Raw genomic sequence first — 12636 nt, forward strand, 5'->3', positions numbered from 1 at the left:
ATACCCCATAAACAAAAACTATTTATAGAAACACATCCTGATTACATAAAAAAATAAAATGCAACACATTTAGTTCAGTCACAAAGGCTAGAAAAGACAATTTGTGTATAAATAATAATTTAATGTCATTAAATATCAAGAAATCCTTGGGGAAATTTACAACTTGTGAATTACTAAACACGTGTCAAAATGTATCGATCAAATTACTGATTAGTCGACAGTTTCTGTTTTTCTGTTTGAAAGCTTTCAAAAATGATATTCTTTTATTATTGATTATCATGATAATTTAAGATTTATAAAAAATAATCTATCGAAAAATAATGTTTTATTTCAAAAATAAATATCGAAGAAAACATCCATTTGATTTCTGAACTAGTTTCCATTCAAGAAGCTGTTTTCATGTGTCAGAGACAATCCGTTTCAACATGAAATATATGGAGATAACGAACAGTATTCAAGCTCAAAAGTGCATTAAACAATACAAAAATAGGAGCAGAGCAAACACGGACCTCCAAATCATCGGAGGTGGCATCAGGTGCCATGTAGGAGTGAGAATCCACTGCCAACCGGTCACATCCGTCGTGTTCTCCTTGTCATGATCGGGAAATAACGGGAAAATTCTGTCGTCAATTCACTGTAAAAATAATGGACTAACAATTAGTAAGAAAAACTTCAGTCAGCACTTGACTCCATGATAAATTGTATTTGCTGACAAGGTCATTGTATCGACCATAGAATTTACTAAATTATGTCCAAACAAGACTGCTGATATTCTTGTTTCGTCAACTTCTTCAATAATTTACCAAGTTTTCAAATAATATATGCGTACAGCATGTTTTTGCCTATCGAATCAACTGAGAAATAAAATTCCCATATACAGGCATAAGTAAGCGGCGATTGAAAAGTTAAAGTCATCAAGTTTATCATAAAGCTTGTTTGTTAGATTACCATTAGCGTCTTTTTCAAGTAAAATATCCAAGTATGAAACAGATGTGTCAGACTCTGTGGTATCTTTTATCTAATGTTCGCCGGAATATATCGCTTCGACATTAATTTGAATGCAAAATAACCATTGTTAACTCACGATACTTCGTCGATACATCATAATGTCGAGTTAAAGGCAACAGCAAGTGTTTTGTTTTATATGAAATATGTTAATTAAGTTTTTTTTTCTTTTGTGGTATTGATCTTTTCCTTTAATTCCCTTTTTGGCTTTAATTTGTTGTATTTTTCCAAATGCAATATTCATTCTATGGCTTCTGCAGTTGCTATTCTTTTACGCGCGATTTGAGACAGTATAAGAATTTCATATCTAAAACATTGTAACAAAAGAAGGAGCTCGTTCAAAGATGGTATATTCTAAAAACAATATATATTTATTCTTTGCTTAGGCACCTCTTTTTGTGAACAAATCATTCATGTTCTTGCAGCAATAGTGATACTGATGTACCAAGTATAAATTGTTGGAGATGCAAAATGTTTAAGCGACTGTAAAGAACGATAAAATAATCTGATAACGTAAAACAAAATTCATGTGATTGAAGTTTCCGATCATTTTAATAAGGGATATAATATTTGTATATATTCTAAATATAATTCAATTTCCCTAAACAGTGTAATTACTCTGCAACTTTGCTTTATTTGGTTTTTAGGTTTAGTGCTATATGCTTCTCATATCTGCTCTCAAAATTTATATAATGAGAAATGTACCTGAGATTGTATGAATTTATTAAATATGCGTCATCTAAATTAAATATTTAATTGACGTTATATTCTATTTTTTTACCAATTATAATTACTATTTAAGTTATGTTTAAAAAACATGAAAAACATTGATGTAAGGGTCCCCCCCCCAAAAAAAAACGATATCAAAATTTATCAATGAATTTAAACAATAAATCACATTTTCAGTAAAGAAGTTTAATTTCAAACAATGTATATGTACTCGTAATTAAGGAGAACAATAAAAGAAAGAAGATACATGTATTATCATAAAAAGAAATAGATGAAAATATGAATTTAAAAAAAAATTATGCTCATGCTCAAATTTCACATGAAATACATGTAGTCAAATCAGGAGCAGAGTAAATTCGAACTTCTATAAACACATCAGAAGTGTGACAACTAAGGTCCCATGGAGGAATTGGCATCCCCTACTTAAAATACAATAGATATTACTGATAGCACTTTTTTTTAAAAAAAATTGGTGATGTTTATATTACATTGTAGAAGTTTACGATGTCTGAGAAATATTATCCACTGCCATCTCATCGTCACTTTCATCTTGAGGAACATCATATGGATAATAATGCAGCATTCGCTCCTTCCAATTGTAAATAGTCAAGAAACTGTAAGTATAGTAATATAATGAATTTTAGATGTAATTGTACTTATGCAAAATGTTTACAGTCGTGTTCATAAGTATGATATGTTGCGTAGAAAATAGGGAAAAAATGACTAATTCGAGAAAATGAAATAGAAGATACTAAATATATCAGATAACCTGTTTTTTTAATTTTATTTTTAACTCTTGCAATAAATTTAAAATATTGCTGAAAGAAGTTATGCAGTTCAACAGTGAAATCTTATCATTTCTAACCTATTTGCAGTCAAACATCATGGAACAAAAGTATGACACAATTTTACAATAAGTTTCATTCATTGCTGTCAAATACACTGGAGAGTTTTAATCATTTCCAGACATTGGCAGCTTATTTTACTCTGAACACGTGTATTGTCTTTACATCATGATCGACAAGAAAAGAGAAATCGCGAATAAATGTTGATTCATTTTTGAAGTTGCAATTAACGCATGTTTAAATTCTTATACTTTGAATTCGTCGCCAAGTGAATGCATAGGTTGAACTCTAAGGATAGAATCAAAGTTGAAATTTTGGTGGAAAGGATTTATAATGCATATACTTTAAAATAAACTGTAGATTGATTGATTTGATTGTATATTGTTTAACGTCCCTCTCGAGAATTTTTCACTCATATGGAGACGTCACCGTATGCCGGTGAAGAGCTTCAAATTTTGACCTTTATTCGGCACTCAGGGCCATTGAGCAGTGAGGGATCTTTATCGTGCCAACGCCTGCCGCTGACACGGGGCCTCGGTTTTAAGGTCTCATCTAAACTGTAAAAAGAGGATGTTGATGATTGTATATTGTAGGACAGACTACGTATACGTATAAGTCAAAGGAGCTGAAATACAGTTTCTTTTCTTCGTGAATGATAAACATTTGTTATCCTTATACTTTGTCTCTTAAAAAATAAAGCTACTTCATAAATAGTAGATAAATAACCAACTGTTACACATGTATTGCGTAACACAGCATCTGTTTAGCATAATCGGTTCCTTTTTGGTGTATATTGAATCAGGAACCAACTGAAGTTAAGAAAAAGAATTTTTACATTACTTATTTCTTTATAAGCAATCGTGGCCGACTAGAGATGGCATAAGGTATTACCTTGCTAGTGTAATTAGTAAGTTAAAATATGTTTTTATTCCTCTTCATTTCTTCAAAGGGAATTTTTAGCCCTCTGGCTAAATGCCCGATTAAAGGAATTATTTCGTTACATTGTATTTTTTATCAGCGTAATATATTATATTGCAGTGTGAGACGAAATAGACTGGACTTCTTATTTTGTTGACCGATTTTATTACTCGGAGGTTCTTTGATAAAACCGTAGAGATTTCCAAGTAATAATACTGGCACATAGAGTAATCAAGTTGTCTTAAAATAGACGGAAGTCTTGCTTATTATATCTTGGAAAGTATTGAAATATATACGTTCTATGTAATAGCTCAACAGAGTTTCGCGAAGAAAAACAATTTTGTCGGGCTTACGGTCATTATTTCGTAATTATGTCAGATGAGAACATATATCCATTTTCATGGGCAAATTAAAGGTTGTCAGAGAATCGGGCACATCGCTCTAGATCTTATTATATGATACATAATTACATCAAAGTATTTTAATTTTTTTTAAAGAGCCTCACAAAAAATACCTGTATCCATGAAAAGAAAATGTATAATAAATATTTTATGTTTATGAAGTTATTATTCATACAATAATATTGAATTCTTTGTGTATATCAATTGGTATCATTTGATACAAATATTTTGAAAACTCTATCTCACGAGTTTATCTTTATTATTTCAGTGGGCCTGCAAACTTGAGGTAGCTATTTTTAACTATGCCCAAATGACGAACTTTTTCTGGATGTTGGTGGAGGGGCTGTATTTACACATTATAATAGTGTGGACATACTCGGCGGATAAAATCAAGAGATGGTACTTCATTGTGATTGGCTGGGGTAGGTTAAAGCTTTAAGAGCTATTAAAGAGACCCAGTCAGATTAACTTTTATAAATACAAACAACTCTTATATTTTAAGTATTTATTCACATGTTCTATATATATTTAGGGGATAACTATAAGATCAATTATTTTCGTGGGGTCAATTTCGAGGTTTGAAAAAGAATTTTTTTTTTTTTTGGAAATTTGATGTCGGGGTTGGAGAAACGTTTAGTAATGCATGTGGAATTTTACATTTTAAAGTGGTCATTAATTCGAATATCTCTCCATACCTCGAAAAAAACGAAAATTAATCCTCCCAAGTAAATCAGTGATTTCACAGTTAGTCTCAGATGTGCTTTTACAAAGATAGAGTAGAATCTCTTATATACATGTTCGATAAAACTAATGCATTCTCACTGAAAATATGTTGCTGATTTCAAAAAGAACCTTTTTCTTTGGAAATAATTAAAACGGATGTTGGAAAGCTTCTAATCAACGTCTACTAATTAGTGATACAATTACAGGGGTTTTGTGCAAATAACGTTTGATGGTGTAAACCTGGAAACAATTCATGTGTGTACCTTTCGATAAAATTATCTTTGATTAATTTCGTTAACCGAGTTTAAAATGAAACGGTTGATGTCTTCTAGGTATATAAAAAGTTTGTGAGGCATATGTATTACACATCGTATTTTATATCAGAGGTTATTGATATACACTTATCAAAAAGTACCCCTTGTCATGTGCCCTCAATGACAGATGTAAATATGGTTCTTTTAAAGCAATATGAGCTGCATTAAAAAAATATTTTGCTGTTAAAACATGTTATTATGATACATTTGTATGTAACTTAAACCTTTATGACCAATTACACAGAAAAAAAGCAGAAAAAAACTTCTATATACAATTCAATACTGTGAAATCACTAATTTTAGTGGGGATTTAATTTTCGTGGTTTTCATGGTGTGAAAAGACCCAGGAATTTATGTCCATCACTAAATGCAATTTTACACATATTACTATTGATCAGTTTTTCAACCACGAAATCAAATCCCCATGAACCTATATATTTTCCCTCAAACCACAAAAATTTAACCCCTCGAAAATATATTATATAAGAAATCATTATTGTACAGGACGACAATAATGTAATTTGGATTCAATCAAAACTTATAAATAGTTTTTTCATCGCAAATATGAACGACAGAAGTTTATTATCGTTATTTTTTCTGTCATTGAAAAAGTTATTTACAATTTTGCAACAGAAAATTCGGATATCAAAGTTGCATCTCATATTGCTTTAAGTTTTTCATGTACATGTATTTTTGTTACCACTATATACCACTGTATACTACATGTTACCACTATGTTTCAATATTGGGTTCTTTGTCAAAGAAAAATGTTTACTTATCATAAGAATGTCATAAAGAAAGATGATAGATAAATATTGTTGAATAATTATGACACCAATTATTAAAGTTGATGATTGATAGAAAGAAACCTCACAGTACACGTTATACTTCTCTTTCTTCTTTTTCTTTATTGATTTAAAATAAAGAAAATTAACTAATACTGATATATTGCATTGATACCATTTTTTCCTTATAGGTATACCATTGGTAATTATGGCTATATGGGTTGCACTTCGAGTTTATTCAGATTCAACAGAGAAGCACAAAGTGTCTGTCTTATTAGAGTAAGTAATTTTTCTATCAAGATCACTCAATCATCGGAATACATTATTCATGATTGTTCTATTTGTGTATTTAGGTTACGTATTTCAAAGACCCGATCTACCAGAGAAAGTAAAAAAAAAAATCATTTTATTACCTTCGTTGAATGCTTTAAAATACTTTAAATGTCCCTCTTATTTCGTATGTCCTTTAACATCAATGGATGCTTTAGTTTGTCCATTCATTAATAAAAAGCAGGAAACGTTTGGACCACCAAATTGCTTTGCCAATCAATTCGTTGATATTGAATATATGATGGAGGAACATTGTGGTTATTCGGATAAAAAAGAAAGAAAAAAAAAAGAAAAGAAAAAAATCTGCCAATTATCAAATTAGTTGATTTTGATTAGATAGCTGGTTTAATCTGTAAAATGATGCATCAAGAATTAGTTTTGAGATTTAAAAAAAAAGGTTGAACTTTCAAAATCTTTTTCTTCCTTTTTCAATTAACATTTTCCCCGTAATTCCTTGGTTGTCAAACATTTTTTCTCAGGATTTTTCGTACTTTTGATTTTTTTGGCCCTGTATAAAAACATTTTAATCGAAATTTTATTGTATTCTCTATCAAGCATAGAATGACATCTTTTTTATTGTGATGTCTTAAGTATCCCCATCTCCCGTTAGTTGACAGTTTGACTTGTATACTGATTCACAAATAAGACAATATCTTTTCTAATATAGTAAAACTCGGTTATAACGAAGTCGCCGGGACCTCTGTTATTACTTCCCTATATCCGCAATATGTTATCCGTATAAGGATATATAACTGGGGTTCCAAGATAGCTTCGCTATATCCGTGAATTCGCAATATCCGTGTTCGTGCTAAACGAGTTTTACTGTATGTGTTTTTCAGTTGCTGGCTTCCTCCAAATAACTCCAATCACGGAGATGATCTGGACTACATATATGTCGCACCGACTCTGCTGGTGTTAGCTGTAAGCTATAAAAATAGTAATAAATCAAAATAAATTATAAAATGATCCTTTACAAAAATACTATAGTTAACAATACTAGTAACTTACTTTAGGTAAATAAAGCTTCATAATGTCGAAGTTATCACTATAGTTTTCATTGTGTTATAGTTATCTTTATAGTTAATAAAGTAAATAGATGATTTATTACATGTATATATGTAATGGCCACATGAACAAATTGAATCGATATACATTTAACCCAAACCAGGAAAAAATTAATAGCTTTCCTTTATTTTGCAGGTAAATATGTTATTTCTAGCAACGATTATTTGGGTTCTAGTTACAAAATTACGAGCATCGAACAGCTTGGAAACAAAACAATTGAGGTAAGAAAGTCTCAGACCAAAATCAATATTTCATTATGAAAATTCCAAAATGTATACTTTTAATCTTCTATTCAGTTTAAAGACAGGAAGACACCGTCTACCAATATAAACTCAAGGGGATTGAAAAAAAGTTAAAAATGTCATTGTCCAATTATAAAAAAAAGATTAAGTCTGAAAAGAAAACAGATTCTAAGTAAAAATAAGTTCTTAGTTACATCTTTATGTCTCTTGCAAAACACATAAATTGTAGCAATTACTTCTTTTGATTTCCTTTTTATTTACCATTTTCCAGGAAAGCTGTTAAAGCCACTTTACTACTGCTTCCGTTGCTGGGAATTACTTATCTCTTATTTATATGGCCGCCCACTGATCATAAGGCAGTCGTGGAAGCCCACAAGTTCATTAACACCTTTCTACAATCTTTTCAGGTTTGATGCTTTATAGTTTTTTATTGGCACTTTTTACTGACATTTATACTATGATTTAAAACAAATGATGATTAAGAATAAAATATTAGTTTCTATGGTATCAATTTTATATCTATGAACTTGCGTCGAAAGTTACGTTCAGTTTGACACATTTAATCCGTTCATGTTGTTGTTTCAATTGCCTAAGATTTTTTAGTAAAAAAATAGGTCTTATTAAATTCTTAAAGGGCAAGGTATGATAACGACCAATAATTTGAATTTGCACTTATTTGATGTAAAAATCAGAACACATTTAAAATTGATAGTTTTTAATTAAGAATCTAAAATAATGCTTGTTTTACAACCAGCATTAATTATGCTGCAAAGTTTACAGGGAGATCACACGAGGAAGCTGAAGTAGAATGTCTTCCCGAATTTTCTCACATTTCGTCAAATTTGAGAATTTCTCACTTCGGGAAATTTGAGCACAAGCTTGCATGTCTGAGATTTTTATAAAAAAAGATGCATCATCAGATATTTGTGCATGAAATATTTTAATTGGGTAGATCTTGTTTTCTGTGTTTTCTTAAAACAAAAAAAGTGCTGAAAATGTAAGAAAATTTGCATAAAATTGTAATCATTCAGAAATTGACGTATTTTCTTACCTTCCTGTGACCTCTATGTATCCCTTAGACTTAGAACCAATACTCAGTATGTGGCAGGGGTGAATACAGGTTTTATTGATAAATTGTCGCATCATTCTAAAATACACCCAACATCTTATCTGCACAAATCTGGGACCAAAACATCGTCAATTTCAACGAAACATTCTTGAAGGCATAAAAGAAAGAAGACTTAATTCATATCAAGAGTCGTGTCTTATATAAGTGGAAAAAATAAAATGTTAAAAATTTAGTGAGTTCTTTAATAAAAAAAAATTTAGAAACCACTGAACCAGAAAAGATTAGCAGTCTCTAGCAATGCTGATTCAAGCGTGTTTATATATTTAGGGGTTTCGTTGAGATACAAGAAAAGCTTAAATCTTTGTAAGGGGTTCTATGTTAAAAAATAAATTAGTAAGTTTGGTTCTTGACCAGTGACATTGGCATAAAAAAAATGACCTCAATGCAGATACATTAATATTTTGTCCAATTGATGGTTTCTGATTGTTTCAAATTAAGGGGAATTCATTTTTTTTCTTTTTTTTCTGTTGATTACAAGCTTTCTTTCAACCTAATATGTACTTTGCAATAAACTGAAAATAAAATTGAAGGAAAATGTATACATTGTTTAAGAAAACACTCTTCTTCTTCTCTGGAATAAGAAAGCTGTTTGTCAGTAATTTTGTGAGCAAAGCATCTCTATATAATGAATATTCAAGTAATTATAAGTCAATATAACGACACCTTGAAGCTGAGGTTATTTCACGGTATTGGGTAAAATGATTAGGGAAATAAAGCAAAGAAAATCTTTTCTGTAACACTTGGATATAAAGTTTGACCAAGATGACTCAGGTGAACATTTCGGTCAATGGGCCTCTTCAAAAAATATCAAGTGCTAATTTTTTTTAGAAAGAATATATTTCTGTGAGTATTTGATACGACTTAAAATATTTTTGTTGTTTCTAGGGCTTCTTCGTTGCTTTGTTCTATTGTTTTTTGAATGGAGAGGTAAGTAAACGTTTAATGCATTAATTTTATACTTTTTAGTAATCACTTTGATGTTGGATGGAAGAAATTTGAGAACTGTGGTATGATAATGAGGATTGATATGGAAATACATTAATTACAAACGCTTTCTTGAAAATATTTACAGGTGAAATCAGTTTTAAAGAAGAAATTCTCTACATTTCGTGAAAATCGAACTTTGGCAACAAGATATACAAAAACTTCCATAGGGTGGGCAAATGACATTACCATTCACAAAGACCACATGCAACTTACAAATGGAAAGCGGAATACGTCTGCCAATTCTCTCGAAGATAGGAGGGTATCTAATAACAACAGCTGTGACGGTGATATCGAGTCAGAAAGGATGTTATGACGTCATATTTCTCAATAGGGCACACCCTAGTGTAATTATGTTACATTCCATCGGTGATCAAAGTGCTTCATTTTATATAGTTAAAGATGCTTTTGCCTGTGGTTGGGGTGTATATAAAATGAAATAGAAGTAAAATTTAAAAAATCTTGATTTCAATGACCTCACACCTCACGCCATTTTAATAGATCAATAGAAAAGATTTTTGATGGGTGTTACAATGTTATCTTTGCTCCGTATTGTGCGATGCAAAGACCGACATACAATGAACGTGATTTTTCCCGTTGATAATTTTTTTCAGTGTACAGATGATTTTAATATATACACGCTGTTGTATGATGTAATTTGGACATTACATGTACATATATTATTATTTATTATTTATAATCACTATAATGCTCGAATTACGTGCTTTGTAAACAATTATTATGTGTACATTTTGTTTTTTGTTGTGAAGGTAATAGAGGTTTTATTTTGTTTTTATTATTGAGTTGACTGACGTTAATATTTTATATGAATGAATTCATTATATCCTGATTGTTGAACAAAATTACATTTAACAAATAAATATTTAAAATGACATGCTGTTAATGAAATATGTTCAAAAGAATAAAATGAAACATTACTGTACTTTGCATATAATCGATTATAAATATGTAAGACTCCAAAGTGCGATGGTGACGCCAAAGTCCGATGGTCTGCGCCAAACCCCGATGGTCTGCGCCAAACCCCTATGGCTCACTGTCTTTACGGACGCCAAAGTCCGATGGTCACGCCAAAGTCCGATAGCTCGTTTCCTATGAAACACGTGGCACTGAAGTACGATGGTCTTATACACCAAAGTCCGATGGTGCGGAGGAACGAGCAATGTTTATGACGTCACAGTAGTCATACGTCATGACGTTGTCCCGCATTCAAAACCCAATATATACATTTGTGGTATCTCTCCATTATATAAACATACAGAGAGAAAATATCTTCAATTCTGTATGAAGTTTGTCAGAGGTCAGAGGTCAATTCGTGACCTAATCACACGGCGCAATAATATCTACCTGTACATAAATTATAAAATGACCTCCTCTACTTGCTTTTCATGTATAAAAATTAAAAATGAACAAAATAAGCAAGTAAAATGATAACTATTTTATTTAAAATGTAAACAAGTATTTCATACAGTTTTTGGGCTATCGATTCAACATAGAGAAAACTAGGAGCTTAGCGTTTGTTTACATTTTCTTCACTTTTGTCAGCTGCACAGTCTCTAACGTTCATCCTTATTTTTTTGGTAGACCTTTGGTTAAATTTTCATGATAAACTTTTATCTTTAAATTTTACTCACGATAAATGTGTAAATCTGTTGAAAAATATTATTGCAATCATGCCATGAACTGCTGCAAAACACCTTCGGCCTTCACAGGATTTGATCACGTGACGGACCCACTTCAATTCCCATTGAAGTCTATAAACTTGTTATTTATTTCTTAATTGATTCAGTATTCATCTCGTGTATATAATTTTACCGATTAAAGCTTATTGTTTTCACCTACTAGAGGCATTAATTAGGATTAGTCCTCGCATACCACTTGACTGAGAAGGTTTAGTCCTTGAACACCATCGGATTGATAATGTGTTTGTTCGAACCCATCCGAGAGATTTTAGTGTTAGCTTAGTCCTCGGCTGATCTAGATTAGTCCAGGCCACCCTCCCAAGATACTTAGGTTAAAGTTACCGAGTATTACGTATTTTTCGACTGATTAGGGTTAGTCTCGCACTTATATCCAATAGATGAGGAATAATCTTTGCATTTAATATTTATTTTAAACAATCGGGCCTTGGCATGTCACAGCATCGCAATTTTGTGCAGTAGTACTATGACGTCATGAACTTTAATTGCTTTCCGCACCATCGGACTTCGGCATGTCAAGCCATTGAGATTTGGCGCAGACCATCGGACTTTGGAGTCCCATCGCACATTGGAGTCCTACAAATATGTTAAGGCTTTTTAACTCTGCCTAGATATTTTTGATGTCACCGTGGAAATTTATATTATTCTTTTTGACTTTATATTTATTTGTTCGTTGTTCGTTCTTCATTATAGCCATTATCACCTCGTTCATATGGAGTTTTTCTTTCCAAGATGATACGATATGGAAGAGCACACATTACACTATTGACAAACAAGTTGATAAAACAAGGATATCTTATTGTCGATACAATATTATAATCTTGACAGTAAATACAATCTATCATTAACTCGGATAAATGAAATTTTTCATAGAATTATTTTTTGGCTATAATGGACACACTGAATTTGCTACGAAAGTTTTCATTTTTTCAAAGGAAGAGGGGCCATGACAAGTAGAACACTGCGTGTATGATCGGTTTAAAAGGGATGCTTACTGCCCCATGGCACCTGTTTCCACCTCTGATGATTTGAGGGTCCGTGTTCCGTGTTTGGGCTGCTTCCAATTTGTATTTTCAATGGAATTGTAAACTTGATAACTATTATTTCCATTTTTATTATCAAGTGGTTGTTTTATATTTTGGTTTTATAGATCCACAATATAACCATTTGAATTTCAATATCATTATGTTGAATAATTTTATTGGAATCCCAATTCTAAGTCACATTGCCCAAGTCTTTTTCTTGTATTGTATTTTTATATCCCGGCGTGAAAAGTGTGAGGATACATGGTGATCGGAATGTCCGTCGGTCTGTCCGTCGGTCTGTCCAGCTGTACGTCCTTCTGTCCCTCTGTTACGGTTTGGGATATTTATTTATTATCCACAACTCCTCTTAAACCACTGAATGAAATTTAAGGTGACTTTTACAGAATCTTTGTAAAACCGCGC

At 31.5% G+C, this 12636-nt stretch overlaps 1 protein-coding gene across 1 annotated transcript in view; it reads left to right on the forward strand.

The window, feature by feature from the left end:
* Positions 1–10363, forward strand: part of LOC134278207 (corticotropin-releasing factor receptor 1-like) — a 50685-nt gene extending 40322 nt beyond the window's left edge. Inside the window, exons 5-12 of the mRNA XM_062760525.1 lie at positions 2230–2350; positions 4167–4320; positions 5912–5999; positions 6890–6971; positions 7251–7336; positions 7629–7764; positions 9372–9413; positions 9559–10363. Of these exons, the coding sequence (XP_062616509.1) occupies positions 2230–2350; positions 4167–4320; positions 5912–5999; positions 6890–6971; positions 7251–7336; positions 7629–7764; positions 9372–9413; positions 9559–9786 (937 nt within the window). The 3' untranslated portion in view covers positions 9787–10363. The remainder of the gene's footprint in view (positions 1–2229; positions 2351–4166; positions 4321–5911; positions 6000–6889; positions 6972–7250; positions 7337–7628; positions 7765–9371; positions 9414–9558) is intronic.
* Positions 10364–12636: the final 2273 nt, after the last annotated feature.

This window comes from Saccostrea cucullata, unplaced genomic scaffold (genome assembly GCF_032062105.1).
Source record: "Saccostrea cucullata isolate Sc308-1 unplaced genomic scaffold, CSIRO_AGI_Scuc_v1 ctg252, whole genome shotgun sequence".
Taxonomy (NCBI): Eukaryota; Metazoa; Mollusca; class Bivalvia; order Ostreida; family Ostreidae; genus Saccostrea; species Saccostrea cuccullata.